Here is a 17,591-nt window from a genome sequence, read left to right as displayed (position 1 = left end):
CGAAGCAATCCCCCGCCTGTGATGAAAGGAAAACCAGAAAACACCCATTGTTCCTGTGAGCTTCAGCCTGAGACAAACCAAATTCAGCCCGTAATTCTTTGGCAACCTTCTGCCCTATCCTTGACTCGTCCAAAGCGCAAAACAAGATTAACGGGCCCAAGAAAACGACCTGTATGGATGCAAACTGCAGCGAAAAGAAAAGCTGACCCGACGTATGTGTATGTATACGAGAGTCAAAAACGCAAAATTGCAAGTACCAAGAGCAGAAAGTGCAACGCGACAAGCTTCTTCCAGTTAGAAAGCAGCGGCTCCCCTAATCAAGTTTCGCCGTTGTCGCTGGGTTATCTTCTCGATGAACGCGTACTCCTTCAGTGGGCAGCAATGCCAGGCAGCGCCGAACGGTGGTAGACGTCAGCAGTGATCAGAGCACGACGAATGATCGACTCCATCGTCTGATACTCATGAGAGGCCAGCTGATCCAGAGTCATAGTGTCAAAGACCGGGCCCACGGGGTGGTTCAGCTCGCGCCAGAAGTAGCCAAAGTAGCCATCCGTGGCGTCGCCGACAGCGCGGGTCTGGCACTTCTCCTGGAATGGTTGCGACTCAAGAAATCGATTGGTCTCGTCGCGAATGACAGAAATGTACCACTGGAGACACAAGCAGTTAGCTCTGGACCCTCAAGTTTCACGAAATCTTATCCAGCTCGGGGTGGGGGAAGCTTACCTCGATCACGTCCAGGGGAACGCCGTTCTTGGGTACAAGCACATAGAGGTGGCGCCAGCTCTCGGCAAAACGCGGCTGTCCGAAAGACCTCTGCTCCATCTCCTCCATGTCAACCAGGTAGGCGACGTCGTCCTTTTGGGTGGCCGAGAAGCCCTCACAGCGCATCGCTGCAGCAACCACGCGCTTCAGGAGACGCTGGGTCAAATTGACCTCGTCACGGTGGTCGCGGATGCTACTGACCAGGATGCGAAGCAGGTCGCATGTGGCCTTGTGCATGGCATGGCGCTGCTGCACAGTAATGTGCGTCTTCATGTGCCAAGGGAACTTGGTCAAGGTGCTAATAAGGCACTCGAAAGGACGCTGAGGGCACTCCTTGGAGAAGGGGGACTGACACGGTGTGTTAGTGTACCGTTTAGGCAATTAGGATGGGACAGACTTACGCGGTGAGGCACCTCGACGTGCTTGACGAGCATGGTCATCTCCTCGTTCGAGACAAAACCCTTGAAGTTCTCCCAAGGCTCCTGAGCGTTGTCCGGAAGCACCTGAGGGTTGCATCCGTTCCAGAAGACACCGCGAGAGGAAGGGAACAGGTCCTTCATGAGAGCAGACTGGCTCGAGAGCTCAATCTCGACGGGGCGCTGACCGATGCGAGTAATTCTGCCGCGACTGAGGTTCTGCTGATGCTTTTCGACGGCCTTAGTGGCATCCTCCAGAGTGTGGAACTCGACGTAAGCATCAGTGGTCTTGCCAGTGACACGCTCCATGATGATGTGAACGGGCTCCTCAGTATCGTTGAGGATGCGGGAGTTGCGGCCGAGAACAGCAATGATCTCGGAACGGTTGGTCACAAAGGGAATCTATAGCTGATCAGTATCCGTGGCATAAGATGTCACAGTAAGTCTTGAGGCCAACGTACGTTACCAATCTTGACAACACCTCGAACCACAGAGTTACCCGGGCGGTTGGCCGGCTCGATGAACGGGAAGTTGGCATGGTTCAGAGCTGTCTCGACAGAGGGGAAACCCGTGGGTGTACCCGTCAGACGGTTGAGCTGAGGAGACCGCTGGCTGCGAATGTAATCGGTAGGAGGGGCCTCGGGAGGGGCCAGGTAGGGCGTCACGACTGTCTGAGGCGCGACATTTCGCGGCGGATAACCCACTTGGTATGGAACCAATTCGCCCTGGCTGGTGTAGGACTGAGTCGATCCCTGCGGCTTCATGACGTTGCCATTGTCGAGAACATGCTGAAGGGGCACGTTCTGAACATTGTGGACCTGAGCATTCTGAGTGTGACCTCCGTTGTTGACAGAAGGCTGGGGACTGGGTCCCATGGTGTTGGCTGACTGGTCATCATGAGGGAGGTTGTCAAAGTTGAGAGTCTCGCCAGTAGGGGTGCCAAATGAGGCCTGGCCATTCATGAACATCTGCGTAGCGTTGTATTGAGAGCCAAAAAGAGGCATCTGAACAGGGCCGCCTTGGTTGGCTTGGGCAGCGAAGGGATCGTGAGAGTCGGCAGGGGTCGTGGGATTGCCGTCCGCACTCTTCAACAGGAACTTGGGCGGCATGCCAAGATGAGCAAAGTTGTCGGTCACACGGGGAGCAAAGTTGCGCGGCTCGGTCATCAAGCCAAGGTTGGACGCTGTGGGGGTATCATTGCCAACTGGGCTAGAGACAACCGTGTCGAGAGTAGCTCGGTTACCTCCATGAGAGAGATGAACACCCATACCATTGTTCTGGCGGGTGGGAGTGTGGTAAAGGAGATTGCCCATCGAAGCGCTGCCGCTGAGGTGTCCACCAGTGGCTACACTGCTGGTAGAGACAGGAGCGTTCTGCTGGGGAGCAGCCCAGTGGCCGGGGGCGAACTGCAAGCCGGACATGATCTGGCTGTTGTTGTACACAGCTGGAGGCAAGGTTGTAGTAGCAGGAGAGGAGACCTGACTGACAATGTCGGGCTTGTCCTGGTCCTCGTCGATCTCGCCATCCTGATAAGTTGCGCTCGAGTGAGAGCCGCTCGTCATTCCGTTCAAGGACTGGTTGCGAGAGACTTGGCCGTTGACCTGTTGTGTTTGTAAGTCATGGCGATCTTTGGTCGTGAAGACTGGAGTTGTTACATACCTTCTTGTCGTCGTTGTCGGCCTTGGATCCGTTAGGAAGCCAAGGGGTGGACGCAGGGTTCAGGTCCGACGAGGCCTTGTCTTGGAACTTGTCCGAATGGGCAGTGAAGGATATACCATTGAGACGTACACCACCAGACTCATCGACGGCCTCGCACTCCTCAGAGACAGTCTGAGGCAGATCGGCGACCTTGAAGGCCCCCTGGCGGGCCATCTCGCGCATCTGCTTGCGCATCTTCTTCTGATCCACCTTGCCTATGCCGGCAAATTTGGGGGCAGCCATGATGAGCGACAACCAGATAATCTCGGGCGAAAGAATAAGGCTGACAAGTAAGGATAGGGAGGCGGATGAAGAGCAGAGGTCGGCAAGGAGAGGGAGAACAGTAGGTGTTCTGGGTGAGCAAGGTCAGCGACAGGATTGGAGAAGCGAAGAAGGGAAAGGGCAAACAGAGGGGAAGGGAGTTGAGCTGGTAAGAAGTGTCGAAGGGAGGGTTGAAAAATAAAAGACAGAGAGAAAAGATTGCAATTTGGGCACAAGAAAATTCTCTTGGTGAATGAGAGGGACAGGTGCTCGGTTGCCAAGAGGACGACAGACGAAAGTGAAGAAAAGAGGCAAGAGCAAGACAAACCCAGTGCTCCTTCCTCGGATCTGATTGATACGACAATTTTGCCAGTGCAAAAGAATATTGGGAAAAAAGGTATCCGTGTTACAATGGATTCTTACATGTGAGGGGCGACTTTTGCGAGGCGCAAGTTTGCGACAGGGCAAGCACAGAGACGGAGTGATGACGCAACGTCTTCCTTCGGGCGGCCGGCTCAGACAGTTTCCTAGGTGTATAAAACAACCAGAAACTGTTTTGGGAGCAAGATTGTAGAAGAAGGATGTGTTTTGGTGGGCTGCGAAGGGGCGAGGTTGGTGTGAGTGAGGAAGAAGTACGAGGTTGAGTCCCGCTGTTTTGGGTCGAGGCAGGAAAACCGAACGTGCCGGGCGGGGGAAAAAAGGCAAGGGACCAAAGAGGAAGGAAGGATATTCGAAAGAAAAAGAGGTCACCTACCAATCCAACACAGACGAGTGCTAGAGGTATAGTAATCGTCGTCAGAGGTGTGTGGGAGGTTGGGTCCGGTGGGAAAGGAATGAGTTGATTTTTTGGGGGGTGGAAGCAAGAAGTCGTTGACACTCAGTGACCGCAAGTAATTTCTTTAGAACGAAGTCAGGAGGGAGTCTAAAACAGGAAGGAGGGGAGAAGGTGAGGAGGGGAGAAAGTGAAAATTGCATGGAAGAGAAAAGTTGCTCGTCAAGGCCACACATATCGTCGTAGACGAACGAGACTAAAAAGGAAGGCGGGGGTCAGAAGAGCGAGTCTTACCAGAGTTGCGACCGAAAACCAAATTTTGTGAAGGCCAAAAGAAAGTCCACCGGGAAGGTAGATTTGATCCCGCTGGCGGGCTGGCCAAATCGTGGCCAAACACTGAGTAGTGGTGGTGAAGGTGACGGTGAAGGTGATGAGAGAGGTGAAGGTAGGGGTGTGCCAGTTGCGAAAGGATAAAAGTGGTTGTTCCGACAAGGTCGAGAGGAGTGAAAAGAAACGACGGGAGGCGAAGGACCGTGCAGGGCGAGAAAGTTGCTGTGAGGTTGGTCTCCTGGTTGCTCGGTAGTGAATGAGGGTTGCTGACTGGGAGGTCCTAAGCGAGGATGAAAACCAGATACCCAGAGGTTCTCCAGAAGACGGAAGGAACGACCACGACAGACTCGTAGCTCACTAGGAATAAGATATCTCACTGTCCCTATCTATGCTGGCGAATTCATATTGAATACTGGCACAGAACTTTAGACCAGGAAGGCAGGTGCAGCCAAACCCGTCCCAAGCTTCTGAGCTAACCCGAAGACAGAAGCTCATGACCATGAATGATTGGTCTGCGCCGCTACCTCTGATGAATTCCTGTCGATTCGGTAGAAGGGTGACAAGTCATTGTTCTGTGACCGCGACCTGATCCACGGAGAAGCTTTGCTAATGAGACCGCCTGATTGTTTTTTCCTGTGCTAAAACGACTACTTTGTCTGTGGCTATGCACCTTGATCTGGTTTGATATCGTTGTCGTTGTTGTTACTATTTTCGTTGTCGTCACCGTAATCGCCGTCGTCAGTATCATCGGTAACGTCACCTACGTCGTCGTTGCTATCGCCCATAAGATAAGTATTTAAGTACATAGGAAATCTAGGCGCGCACATAGGAAAGGACTAGGCGATCTTTTGATAATTCCATCAAGCTCGCTTGAATGAAGGGGCATGGGAAGTCTCGAGCGCAGCTGGGGATGTGAACCATCCTACATCTCTTGCCAAGTTAGCGACATCCTTGGCAAGATCATTGATTCCAGATGGAAAGATGCGGTCCTCGACTTGACGCTCTCAGCACACGGTGAAGGTTCAGGCTCATGATCATGTCTGAATTTTTGTGTATCAAGTATGTCCCAATCATCATTCCCACACGGCCCCGGATTTGCGGACCGATGTCGAAGTCGGACCCAATGTGGATCCCGGCATTCCGGCTACGCTCGAGCCAACATCTAACTCCAACTCATGATCCTTGCTCGAAACCTCGATCTGGCTAGTATCTTGGGCGAAGTAGGCGGGAAGCGTTCACTTGTTTCCCGATACTAACCTCTCAGACTTTGTTACGCTTTTATGGGTATTTAATCGAACTAAGGAACACGGTCAATGACGTCAGGCTGAGTGTGAGGAACAAATCAACTTACGGGAGTTAGGAATGATTCGGCAACAAATCTCGCTCTTGCGTTGAGCTGGGGATTGTTAGCAATGAAGTCCTCCTGCGGAGTGGCCCTGAATTCGTCGGTAGCACGTACGAAGAGCTTCATCTCCGAAATCTCCTTATCAACCTCCTCCATAAATTGAATGATGAAGTCGACCAGCTTGTGCTTCAACATCTCCTCGGTATGGAAGTTCGTAATGAGGAAAGAAATGTCGTATCCCTGAATAAAATCATCAGCATCCTAAATCTGGAAAAGGGGCTCGTGTGCCACGTGGCATCGAACTGCCGCCGAGACCGGCCAGCGACTGAGGCATCTGGCATACCTTGATGGGCTTCCTCCTGAGAATGAAGAAAGACTCGGCTCTCTGTGTCAAGAACCGGGTGAACTTGTGGACTAGAATGTGCTCAATCTCGTCGGCCTGCTTAATCTTGATGGATATCCGCACGGAGTTGATGCTCGGCTCGATCAGAACGCGTTCGTTCTCGTTACGGGCGATGGTGAGGGGGGTCAGGAGGACCTCGGGGGAGGTTTGAGCCTCAATCTCGGGAACATTGTGACGTTCGGCGGTTTGGGAAGCGAAGTTGGAGAGCGTGAGGGCGGCCGTCAGACTGCTCCGGACGGCCTGGAGGTAGGGTCGCAAGGATTGAGACTATCAGAGTCACGTTAGCGAATTGAGTCGAAAGACAAAGCCTGATAACACGAAGAAGCTCTTACCATGATGGCGAAGCCTGGCCGCGTCCAACCTTGGTGATATTGAGAGGTTGGAGTTGGATGTTGACCGCGGGGTTCGTGAGGTTGAGCACTGAGGTTGGCACAGTCGGAAGCCTGACGTTTCGTAGTGGGGCGACTAGCACCGCCGCAGAGCTCCATCGACCGTGCTCATGCGCAAGCTGTCACCGCAACATTGCTGAGTCATCCCCGAGCTTCTCCACGTGATCTGGAAGCAAGCTCCTTAGTGGCGATCCCCCGCCTGTGCTTGTTTGTTGCATGTCCCCGTTAAGCCAAGACGCATGTCGAGATGGAGGTGTTCAGCCGACGTCACTTTCAGTCAACAAGTGCCTCTGGAGATAATCTGGGCCAGGTTGGGTGCCAAGATTCCTAGATTCACTATCAGTGAACTGGAACAGCATTAGAGCCCGCATGCATTGGATTTTGCTGCAACGAACAGGAGCATCTCTCGCCTTCCGAAGACGTTCGAAGATGGTCGAATGCAGGTGATAAGAGGCGATAAAGGGTGCTACAAGGGGATATCCCAATAAACGAATCGGCAGCTGAAACGGGCCCTGCAGGTACACCGCTTCCCCGCCTACGTGCCCCCCGTTGCCTTGTACTACGTCTTTCTGCCACCAGCTGCCCGTACTGACGCAAACCTCTGGTGCCTTCAACAAACTTCTGCTGTACCTGCACGTCTTGCAGTTGGGTTCTGTTCTAGATACCGCACGCATACTTTCCTTTCCATTCCGCAAAAAGTTCAGCCAGCATTGCAACAATGGCGTCAATACCAGGTGAGAACATTTAGGAGCAATCGGCAGCTTCAATGCTTACTAACTGGGGGGTAGTTACCGTTAGCCACCAAGGCACCAAGTACCAAGTCGAGGTCGACACTTCGTCCAACGGCGAGACCTTCAAGTATCAGCTCTACAGCCTGACCGGCGTCGAGCCCGAGCGACAGAAGATCCTGGTGAAGGGCAAGCAGGTCAAGGATGATGACGACATGGCCAAGTTCGGCCTCAAGGCGGGCGCGACCCTCATGATGATGGGAAAGCCCTCCGGAGAGAACGCCGATCTCGCCCGACCCAAGGAAGCGGTCAAGTTCGTCGAGGACATGACCGAAGCCGAAGCTGCTCAACAGGAGGGTGCTACGCCCGCTGGTCTCACCAACTTGGGCAACACCTGCTACCTCAACTCGACCCTCCAGACCCTCCGATCGATTCCCGAACTCCAGACAGCATTGACCACACACAAGTCGGGTAGCGGCGGTGGCAGCAGCAGCTTTGGCATGGGATCGACCGACCTGGCTACCCAGCTGACGGACCTTTACAAGAACATGTCGGAGACCCAGGGCAGCATTCCCCCGCTCACCTTCCTGAGCACGCTGCGCATGGTCTACCCCCAATTCGCCGAAAAGTCCAAGACAGGAAACGGATATGCTCAGCAGGATGCCGAGGAGGCCTGGTCTCAGATTCTCATTCAGCTGAAGCAGAAGCTTGCCGAGTCCGAAGGCTCCTCCTTCATCGACAGATACATGGCTGGAGAGCTGCAGTCTACACTCGAGGCTGATGAGCAAGCCGCCAGAGACGGCGGCGAGGAGCCCATTAAGTCCAGCGAGACCTTCCTCAAACTCAACTGCCATATCGATCAAACAATCAACCACTTGCGTGATGGTATTCTGGCCGCTTTGACGGAGAAGCTGGAGAAGAAGTCGTCCGTGTTGGACAGAGACACCACCTACACCAAGAAGTCGCAGATTTCTCGCCTGCCAAAGTACCTTACTGTTCATTTTGTTCGCTTCTTCTGGAAGCGCGAGGTTCAGAAGAAGGCCAAGATCATGCGCAAGGTCACTTTCCCCCACGAGCTCGACGTCGTCGAATTCTGTACCGATGAGCTGAAGAAGGCGCTCATCCCCGTCCGCGACAAGGTTCGCGAGATCCGAAAGGATGAGGAGGATATCGAGCGTGCCCGCAAGAGGCGCAAAATCAACCCCAACGACCGGGGCGACATTGCGGGAGCGTCCGGAGCTCCCAGCAAGGAGGAGAAGACGGCTTTGGCGAAGGCGAACGAGAAGAAGGCCGAGCGCGCTGGAAAGGTAGTTGCCACGACTTCTGATGGCGATGTTGAGATGGAGGAGACATTCAAGACCGACGCCGAAGTCGAGGCCGAGAAGGATGCCGCCCTCCTCGCTGCCAAGAAGGAGCTCTATGCACTTGTCAACCAGGATCTGGCCAAGGACGAAGGCTCCAACCAGTCTGGAATCTACGAGCTGCGCGGTGTCGTCACCCACCAGGGTGCCAGCGCCGACAGCGGTCACTACACTGCATACGTCAAGAAGACTGCCCCTATCGACCCCAAGACCGGCGCGAAGGGTGAGGAGGACGGCAAGTGGTGGTGGTTCAACGATGACAAGGTTTCGGAGGTTACGTCAGACAAGATCGATGCTCTGGCGGGTGGTGGCGAGTCCCACTCTGCTTTGATTCTTCTCTACAGAGCTATTCCGCTGCCCACCGTCGAGGAGAAGTCGGAGTAGATTTTACAGCCGGAAAAGCTGTTGAGAGCATCGGCCTTGGCGTTTACGAGCGGAACGAGCTTATGGGTGGCATACAAAACGACACAATGACACAGGAACATGAAACTAGGGAATAGATAGAAAGGTCGATGAATGTAATGGCCAGAGTTCATTACTCTACTCGCTATCGCTTTTGGTGATGTTCCCATCTCTGTGATACATTTACAATTACATTGCCGCCCATTTGTCGGGGTGCTCTCCGTTGCGTGATTACATGTGCATGCAGGTTTGCTGCTGCTGTATATCTGAGCAGTAGATTCAGCAAGATACCTGGCGTCGCGGTTCTTTGCTACTAAATCTTTCTCGCTCGCCTCTCTTCCATTTGGCCCTGTTAAGTAGTGTGGGGCGTGTTCAGGTTTGCTCAAGGCCCAAAGACACCCTCAAGGCCATCGCATGGCAACTTGGGTCGAGTGCCGAGTGGCGTCCCAACTCGATCAGCTCTCTGGTTTCTTCGCTTCTCTCTGTCGTATCCTCTCCTCCAAGGCCGTCGACTTTCTCTCCCAGTTTCGACGCTCAGAAAGAAGGCGGACTCGCTGGCCCTCCAGGAGCGCAATTTGCTCGTCATATGGCGACCCATGGAACTTCTGTCGTTCCTGCGTGGAGTCAGTATACAGGCAGCATGAGTCAGGTGCATTTTACCCACCTCTGTCCATTCTTCCTGAGTCTTGAGCCCAGCGCCGTATGTGGCGCCCGTGAAGATGATGGCTGCGCAGCCGGCAGCGGTTAGGCCGGCGCGGAACTTTGTGAACCCGCTCATTGCGACGGTGTCTGGTTTTTTTCCTCCCTCTTTCCTATGAGCAGGAGTTCACCAGTACTCCCTCCAAACCTCTCTTGATTGCCTGCTCTTCTTGTCGCTGGCGTAGTCGGATCGGTGATTTGAGGCCGTCAATTCGTCCAGCACCGGCGCGAAGATGTTCCAGCGTGACCGCGTGGAGGACGTGGAAGAAGACGAGGCGACGGATGAGTCTGTCGCCGTCGAGTCGAGGGAATTGGTTCGCGAATGGCCTCGTAACCTGCCAAACGGCGAATAGTGCGAATACCTGCGTCGCAGGGCCGGGGGGATCGTCGAGGGGCCGACGGAATCGCACTCGGACGACTCGGCGGTGGATGGCGTCGATGGCTCTGAAGGCCAAGCTTCGAGCTCGAGGGAAATTGTTGGCGAGATCGCCTCAGGGGCTTCCTCTGTCGAACAATGGAGAGCGTGGACTGCTGCAGAGGCGACGCCGTGTGAGCAGCGGCCGGGAGCGGGAACACCGGTGCCCCGCTGAAGACCAAGACTTTGTCGCTGTGATTCCGGCAGCCCCAGCGTCCTTAGTAATCGACCTGCTGCGGCGGCGGCGGGCGTGACGTCGGCCATGACTGGTTGCAAAGGGCAAGGCGCTGGATAAATGGAGAAGAGCAGGTAAAAAGAGAGTTATTTAATATATATCCCGTGCCTTTTACCTTTTCAAACAACAGAGAGAGACAGACAGAGGAAGTGTTGGAAAAAAGTTTTGCGTTTCCTCGCTTGCAACACCCAAAGCGAACGGCCGAGCGAGAGAGATAAGGACCAAACTGCCTTTTTGGTTGTCATTCGGTAGCATTTCAGCGGGCTTATTCATTGCCCACTCATCTCTGGTGCGTTGAAACAAACTTCGTGAGAGCTCTTTCTGGCCCCCCTCCACCACCACCCCTTGGCCTTCCCTCGTCCGCAACTCTTTTGTCTCTTCCTCCACCCTTCATCCCTTCTTTGCGTCTTCCTACCTGACAATCGCGACTTGCTTCCCCCCTGCTCGCCCTATTCGGCACCAAGCGCCGCTAGACAACGGCGGGATTCTTCCCATACATCCTCTTATCGGTGGCTTACCCGGATGTGTTGTGTTGTCTGATCTGCCTGCATGGGGGGATTGAGCAGACAAGTGTGCGGCCCCCCTGTCTGTCGCAACCCCGGCTGAAACGCATCCATCTCATGGCACCGCAACGGAGGAATCTCTCTTCTGGCACTTGTCCAGCTCTCTTCCCCCGGTCTTCCTGGCCCGCATGAAGCCAGACGTCTGTCACAGAGCCAGGTGACTACCGCTGATGGGACGCAACTTGTGGCAAGTGCACGCGAAAGGAGTTGCGGATCATGTCTCGTTCTCGCGGCCAGAAAAAGAGGTCAGGATACAGGGGTGGAGGATCCGCGGAAGACGTGGGAAAGAAGGCTTGTCTTTTTTTTCTTTGGCCTGCACGTCAAGTCGAATCGAGAGGATGACAAGAGTTCGATTTAAACACCGCCTCCCCCGCAGTTGCAGTTGATGGTGGGCTCGTTGGCTTGGCTGATATCGCGGGACGCTGGATGATGGGCTGGGACCGTCGACTTCATCAGCCAAAGTTGGCGCTCGCATGTCCGATTGCCGAACTCTACGGGGCTCCATGTTAAAGCACCGGTTCAACCCTCTTTCCAGAGATCCCGCTCTTCTGTGCGGAGCTGGGCTGAAGATGGGCGGAACCGCGGGAAGGCGGGACGACTGGAAAGCCAAACCGCCGAGGGGCACGTCACTCGACACCTACCTCTGCCTCTCCCGCGCGTCGCCTCAACTTCTCCGGCCCTATTGCCCTACTGCCCGATATTTCTTCCTTATGCGCGGACGTCACAGAACTGCCTACATCTTGCCGCAGAACGCCACGAGAACTAACTCGATATCCTTGTCTCCCCTCCACCAGCCCGACGAGAGCAGCGCCGTAGAACATTGCATTGACTTCCTCCACACCATCCAACCGTCGGCCCTCCGTCACGCCGCCACCCACGGCTTCCTCCCATCTTATCCGAGGTTGCATCCGCTGTCAAAGCCCCGTTAGTGTGCAAGAGAAAAGAGGCTCTGCCGCACCGCACCGCCGCAATGTCGACCCCGCGCGCCTTCGTCATCCGCCACGGCGAGACGGAATGGTCCCTCAACGGCCGCCATACCGGCTCCACCGACATTCCCCTGACGGCCAACGGCGAGAAGCGTGTACGGGCCACCGGCCGGGCTCTTGTGGGAAGTGACCGTCTTATCGTGCCGAAGAAGATATCACACATGTACGTCTGCCTTCTTCGTTCATTCTATTGCAACCACCACATCACCCTACGCATACTTGGTTGAAATTGTCGACTTCATCTGTGTTGCCTTTGCCCTGAAGAACACTAAATCCATCACCAGCTACGTTTCTCCGCGCCAGCGTGCCCAGCGCACATTTGAGCTCCTCAACTTCGGCCTCACCGACGAGCTCCCCTGGAAGAAGCATGGCCAAGTAGAGGGCGACGGACCCAAGTGCGACGCCTGTGTCGAGGTCACCGAGGACATTCGCGAGTGGGACTACGGCGACTACGAGGGCATCACGTCCCCCGAGATCCGTCGCATCCGCAAGGAGCAGGGCCTGTCCGAGAACTGGGACATCTGGCGTGATGGCTGCCCGGGTGGCGAGTGAGTACTTTCCGCTTGTCCCAATTCTCGGAGGATCAGCCCCTTGCCATGCTTCCTGCTGAAGAACCCACCTTACGTGGGATATTCGAGGGAAGGAAGTGGAAGGGGACCATGTGAAATGAGTACCGCAGCTGACCGCGTGCACCACATAGGAGCCCCCAAGATGTCACGGAACGTCTGGACCGACTGATCAAGGACATCCGTGACAGATGGCACCGCCCCGTCATCGGCGACAAGGAGGCGCAGAAGGGAGACGTCCTGATCGTCGCCCACGGTCACATCCTCCGCGCTTTTGCCATGCGTTGGGCCGGCAAGACGCTTCAAGACGGCCCGGCCTTTCTGCTTGAGGCCGGCGGTGTCGGCACCTTGAGGTGAGTATCATCACACAATCTCGCGGGCAGCAGCAATTCACTTCTTTGGCAGAGACACTAACACATATGCTGCAGCTACGAACACCACAGCATCGAGGAGCCGGCTATCCTGCTCGGAGGTGCCTTCGCCGTCGACATCATTGAGAAGGAACAAGCGCAGCAGCAGTAGAGTCTCATGTTGGGCAGGCCAGCGTATCAATTCACCCACTTCCTTCATGTTCGTCGAGTGATCGATTCGTACCAGACATATGTTCGTTTCCATAGACTAAACGCCTTTATCTTTTTCTAAACTTTGGATCCACGCGCCAGGAACACGCGTCTCTTCATCCCCTCTTTCGGTGCATCATGTCCGTGACCATGGCCATGATCATGCCCGTCACCGTGGTCGTGGCCGTGACCTTCACCATGCCCATGCCCATGCCCACCAAACACAACGCCGCCCCCAAGCTCCTCCATGGCAAAGTCCTTCCCGGCCCCGGCCTGCTCAAAGATGGCACGCATCCTCTCCTCCGAGAACCCGTGGTGCATGACGGTGTGCGCGGCCGGCAGACCGTGGTGCATCTTCTCGTGCGGCAGGAAATCGAGAATGATAAAGACGCCGCCGGGCCGGAGCCGTTCGACTAGCTTCTTTGCGGAGTACTCCGGGTCCGCAAAGTGGTGGAAACCCAGCCCGACGCCGGCGACATCGAAATCACGGAACCCGGCGCTGGCGAAGGCGGCCGGGTCCGGGTCGGCGGAATCGGTGAGGTTCCCTACATACGCGCGCATTTCATCGGTGCTCAGGCCCTATGCCGGAAGAGGTTTCGGGGTCAGCTGAAAGGCCACATCTGTTTTTGCAACGTAATCACGAAGTTTGTCCGGTCACAGGTTATTTCGTGCATTCCCGCCCTGCTCCTGGGATGTGATGAGATGACATTGGGCGCGGGGGAAGGGTGGCCCGGACGAGGAAGGGGGAAATGCAGTACATGGAGAGAGGGATGGAGGCAGGGAGGGAAGGGGAGGGGTGGTTCGATGAGCCGCCGTCGGTCCCGTCGGGTGTGTGTGCGCGCGACGGCGGCGTGTGAGAGTGTCAAAGTGGTCACAGCACCGCCGTCCGCGTCCACGTCATGGGGGTCAGCAGGGCTGAGATGAGACCAAGGTGAGATCGAGAGACCGGACCAGACTGTCGTCTGTGCTTGGAGTTGCCAGAGCAGAGATTCAAGGCGGCGCACGCGAACAGATTCTGTGTGTCATGTCTCCCAGCAATCACTTACTGCCTGCTCGCTCTCGCTCGCTGCTGCTGCTGCTGCGCCCTTCTCACCATTGCGAAAACAAGAAAGACAGCCACGTTCGGGAGACTCGGGTGTATTTACGACTTGGGTTGCGTCTGTGTGTAAAGGGCAAAGGAGCAAACAACGGAAGAAAGCTCTGGCTCACTTGGTTTTCGGCCCGGGCGTTGTAAGCGGCCACCATGTTCTCCGAGATGTCAATGCCGACGCAATGCGTGGTAAACTGGGCGAGAGCCTGGGCAATACCATGTTTGTCAGTCAAGTGAACCAAGTGATGCCTCGTACCCCTTCCTTTTGTTGAGTTTGTTGTCGGGGAGACAGGTTGTGACCTTGGGCGAGAGCGTTGTACACAAACGCGCCAGCAAACAGAATTGCCGGCGCGGTGCTGAGACTCGACATAACTCGAGGCAAGCAAACTTACCCTTGATATCAGGCCGGTGCCACAAGCGTAGTCGAACAGTCTCACCGGCCTGCTGTCGGTAGCCGGATTTGTTTCGGCGGCGGCGGGCTTCCCGCTGTTCTCGTCGCCTTCATCTTCATCCTCGTCGTCGTCTTCGTCGACCCAGTCCACGCCGATGAAATCTTTGCGCTTGCGAATCTCTCGTTCAAGCTGCAAAATGGTCTTCTCGTACTTGGTGTCGTACTCGGCAGCAAGTTTACTATGGCGACATTACGTCAGTCAGAGAAGGCAGGGTAGGCATGAGAGATATGGTGCCTCTCTTGCCAAACGCCATGGATATATCAAGGGCACGTCGTATCACCATGCAAACCTCCTTCCCGTCGGTTATGGAATGGAAACGCGATGGGTGTATCTGCAGGAACCCGCGAGAGAAACAGTGGGCAAATCAGACGTGATTGGGGGGCCTGAATCGGCGCCGCAAGGACGGGGGTGTGTGGGTAGGTAGGTAGGTGATCTGGAGCAGGGTGCTGCTCTATACGCACTTGAAGTAAGCCTTGTTGGCGGTGGTCGTGTCCGTCATGGTGTGTGGTAGTTTTGCGGCTTGCTGTTACTGAGGTAGGCAGTCACGGTCTTAGGACTTAGGGGTGCGTGTGGACTCGTTGGGTGTTGGTGCTGGACTGGATTTGATTGAATTCTGTCGGTAGATGTTGGTCTATGTTTCCCTTGCAAACTCTTTTGCGGATTGCTTTCTTCTTTCCCCGCCTTTTCGTTGGGGAGATGTGGAAAAAAGAAGGAAAATTTCCTGGACTTGGACCTTCGGCAGAAGATAGCGTGCTCTTGCTTGACTCGTCAAATCAAGCGCTGAACTGTGACACGCTCCCGTCTGCTTCCTTTTCCTCCTACAAGGCGACGCAGACTCGACGAAGTTGCTTTTATCGACATCGCGGAGAGTTCTCGGCCACTTCAGCGCGGAATTGGTCCGGACGGGAGACCGCAATTGCTCAGCACTACCGTGCGTACCGTACCGTACCGTACCGTACCTAAGGTAGAGGCGTGGACCCACTTCAAAGGCCCCGAACTTGGTCCCCGAACACCACTCAACAGCGCGCCATGCCATTCACACATTACACACACTCGGTGACTAGGCGCGGGGTCTACTGCGTAGAGTGCAGTGCAGGGTGGGTGGACGACGCCTACTGCCAAAGGCAGCGAGACTCGAAATCACGTGAATGATATTGTCTCAGACAGATCATGCCTTCTCGGACGTACCTGGAGACCTGGGGTATGTCAGAAATGGCTCAAGACGACGACTTCAATCGTTTCCCGGGTCGAAGACGGATATGGGTGTGCTCCCTCCGCAGTCCACCGACTGCGCGCATAGGATGTAGCCGCTCATGTGCGACCATGCTTTCTTCCTCACTTCTGTAGCATAGTAGGGTTTCTTCTGTGGTGCGTCTGGTTCTTGCGACCGAGGCCGCGCCGGGCGGAATGCGAAGACGCATCCGGGGCCCAAATCAGGTTACAGCTACGGGGCCGGCAAGAAAGGGGCAGGGCCGTCCGAAATACCCACTGCAAGCGTGACAGGTCGGACGACAGGAACTAACACCTCACACGTACGCCATAATACCAACAGCTAAGATATTGTGTGCGTACTCTGTACAGGGAAGGATTATGTGCCCTTCACACGCAGCTGCACGCAGCGAGTCGCACACGGTCAATAAGAGTCGTCGCCGTCGCCGTCGCCGAGAGGGATTGGAAAACGAAGACCAGCGTCTGCTTCGTACAGGACGCACTGGCACGCAAGGGACGACGCATCCCCATCACGAGGGGGAAGACGATAGAGGCGGAGGTGCAAGAGCCGGAGAGACGGGGGCCCAAACGGTGTGACCGTGGCCGGGGCTTACGGGTCGCCGGACTTGACCAAGACAGCTGCCGTGGACAGGTTTGGTGGTAAAAACAAGCGGATCGACGCCGATCCTGCTGCAGGCCGCATCGGTCCGCCGCTTGTGACTGCAGCACCATGCGGGCGGTGACGGGCCCAAGCTGGAGTAGCACAAATATCGTCGCCGCGCCTGACTGGTCCGACCCGTTCCCTGAGTGCAACCTGTCATGCAGGTGGCCCGGAAGGGACGATTAGGCAAGCAGGCCCGTCTGAGGTCCGACTCGGGTGTGAGCGACGTGGTCGGTGGGCGATGCCCGGTTGCCTGGGGGCTGGGCGCGAAGAGAGTGACCAAAGTACCATACATGCCTCGACATGATGCATCATCACCACCACATCAGTCGCCGGCTGCGACAGCACGACAGGGCACCGCAGGACCATTTTTTCTGTAGCCTGCATCTGCTACAGGGTGTCGGCAGCCACGGACGCGACCCGGAGGGAGGGGCGACAGCATTTTCCTCCATGAACGGTTGGTCGGTAGCCAAGCGGGGGAAGGAAGGAAAAAGAACATGTTGGATCATGGACTGGGGTTGGGAATGGGCGGGTGAGGAGAAGAAGAAGAAGAAGAAGCAAGCAGCTCCCCTCCCCTCACGCAGGCCGTCCGTCCACGTATCCGCGTTGCGCAGCGAATCCGTGTACTCGCAGTGTCCGTACATAGCAAGGCGGTCAGATGACGGCGCGTTCTCAGTCTCTCTCCATTCTTTCTTTTTGCCGTTTCGATGCCTTGTCGAGGGTTCACCCGCATTCTGTGCTTAGGGCAGAAATCAGGAACCCCGGGACCCCAGATCTGCCGTCCTCGATGCTAGAGCCTGACTTCCCACACGAGTCTAGTCGGTACCATGGTACATACCGCTGTCGCTGACGCCGTCTCCGCTGTTGTCTGCGAACGAGTACTGCTGTTATTGTTGTTGCGAGTCTTGCGCCGAAATTCTTGTCAGATCTGACAGGTCATCTTTGCTCGTTTGCCAACCAACAACAAACTCCCGCATCGCACGACAGCGAAATCTCTGGGCCTAGACGCTGCATCATGTATGCTTGAAGTGAAAAAGCGGCCAAAGTAAGACCTTCAAGGGAACACCGAGTCGAGTCCGCGAAAGATAAGAAACTGGGCAGGAAATGGGGGGACAACAAACCATAGAGAATGATTGACAAAAGAAAAAGCCGTGGCGAACCAAACTTCGTGGCCGTTGTTGAGCTGAGAGTACGCAACAGGTCAGATTTTCTGCTCACCGCTGCTTTGCCGCCGTAATGCGTCTGCTGCCTTGCTCATCCCATGTTGTTCAACCTGGACCAGCCATCC

At 55.5% G+C, this 17,591-nt stretch overlaps 6 protein-coding genes across 6 annotated transcripts; 2 read left to right on the top strand and 4 right to left on the bottom strand.

Annotated features, from left to right (window-relative positions):
* Nucleotides 1–368: 368 nt before the first annotated feature.
* On the bottom strand, nucleotides 369–3,119 carry COL26b_001566 (uncharacterized protein; the record flags this gene model as incomplete). Its single annotated transcript, XM_053174514.1, has 5 exons — nucleotides 369–647; nucleotides 724–1,110; nucleotides 1,164–1,580; nucleotides 1,640–2,779; nucleotides 2,838–3,119. The coding sequence occupies 5 exons, from the start codon at nucleotides 3,117–3,119 to the stop codon at nucleotides 369–371; spliced, it is 2,505 nt and encodes an 834-aa protein (XP_053041445.1).
* A 2,408-nt stretch (nucleotides 3,120–5,527) lies between these two features.
* Nucleotides 5,528–6,322, bottom strand: ARPC4 (Actin- protein 2/3 complex subunit 4; the record flags this gene model as incomplete). The annotated part of the gene is made up of 4 exons (XM_053174513.1): nucleotides 5,528–5,536; nucleotides 5,591–5,824; nucleotides 5,928–6,254; nucleotides 6,320–6,322. 4 exons carry the CDS (start codon nucleotides 6,320–6,322, stop codon nucleotides 5,528–5,530), a joined length of 573 nt encoding a protein of 190 aa, XP_053041444.1.
* A 772-nt stretch (nucleotides 6,323–7,094) lies between these two features.
* Nucleotides 7,095–8,849, top strand: COL26b_001564 (uncharacterized protein; the record flags this gene model as incomplete). The annotated part of the gene is made up of 2 exons (XM_053174512.1): nucleotides 7,095–7,110; nucleotides 7,165–8,849. 2 exons carry the CDS (start codon nucleotides 7,095–7,097, stop codon nucleotides 8,847–8,849), a joined length of 1,701 nt encoding a protein of 566 aa, XP_053041443.1.
* Nucleotides 8,850–9,322: 473 nt separating this feature from the next.
* On the bottom strand, nucleotides 9,323–9,645 carry COL26b_001563 (uncharacterized protein; the record flags this gene model as incomplete). The annotated part of the gene is made up of 2 exons (XM_053174511.1): nucleotides 9,323–9,481; nucleotides 9,532–9,645. The coding sequence occupies 2 exons, from the start codon at nucleotides 9,643–9,645 to the stop codon at nucleotides 9,323–9,325; spliced, it is 273 nt and encodes a 90-aa protein (XP_053041442.1).
* A 2,104-nt stretch (nucleotides 9,646–11,749) lies between these two features.
* On the top strand, nucleotides 11,750–12,853 carry COL26b_001562 (uncharacterized protein; the record flags this gene model as incomplete). The annotated part of the gene is made up of 4 exons (XM_053174510.1): nucleotides 11,750–11,928; nucleotides 12,050–12,313; nucleotides 12,466–12,684; nucleotides 12,760–12,853. The coding sequence occupies 4 exons, from the start codon at nucleotides 11,750–11,752 to the stop codon at nucleotides 12,851–12,853; spliced, it is 756 nt and encodes a 251-aa protein (XP_053041441.1).
* Nucleotides 12,854–12,969: 116 nt separating this feature from the next.
* Nucleotides 12,970–14,932, bottom strand: COL26b_001561 (uncharacterized protein; the record flags this gene model as incomplete). The annotated part of the gene is made up of 4 exons (XM_053174509.1): nucleotides 12,970–13,470; nucleotides 14,101–14,187; nucleotides 14,374–14,611; nucleotides 14,895–14,932. The coding sequence occupies 4 exons, from the start codon at nucleotides 14,930–14,932 to the stop codon at nucleotides 12,970–12,972; spliced, it is 864 nt and encodes a 287-aa protein (XP_053041440.1).
* Between the last annotated feature and the right edge of the window lie 2,659 nt (nucleotides 14,933–17,591).

This window comes from Colletotrichum chrysophilum, assembly GCF_026319265.1.
Source record: "Colletotrichum chrysophilum strain AFK26 chromosome Unknown scaffold_7, whole genome shotgun sequence".
In the NCBI taxonomy this organism is placed as follows: Eukaryota; Fungi; Ascomycota; class Sordariomycetes; order Glomerellales; family Glomerellaceae; genus Colletotrichum; species Colletotrichum chrysophilum.
The sequence above is the reverse complement of the archived record's forward strand: the minus strand, read 5'-3'. Positions and strand labels throughout refer to the sequence as shown.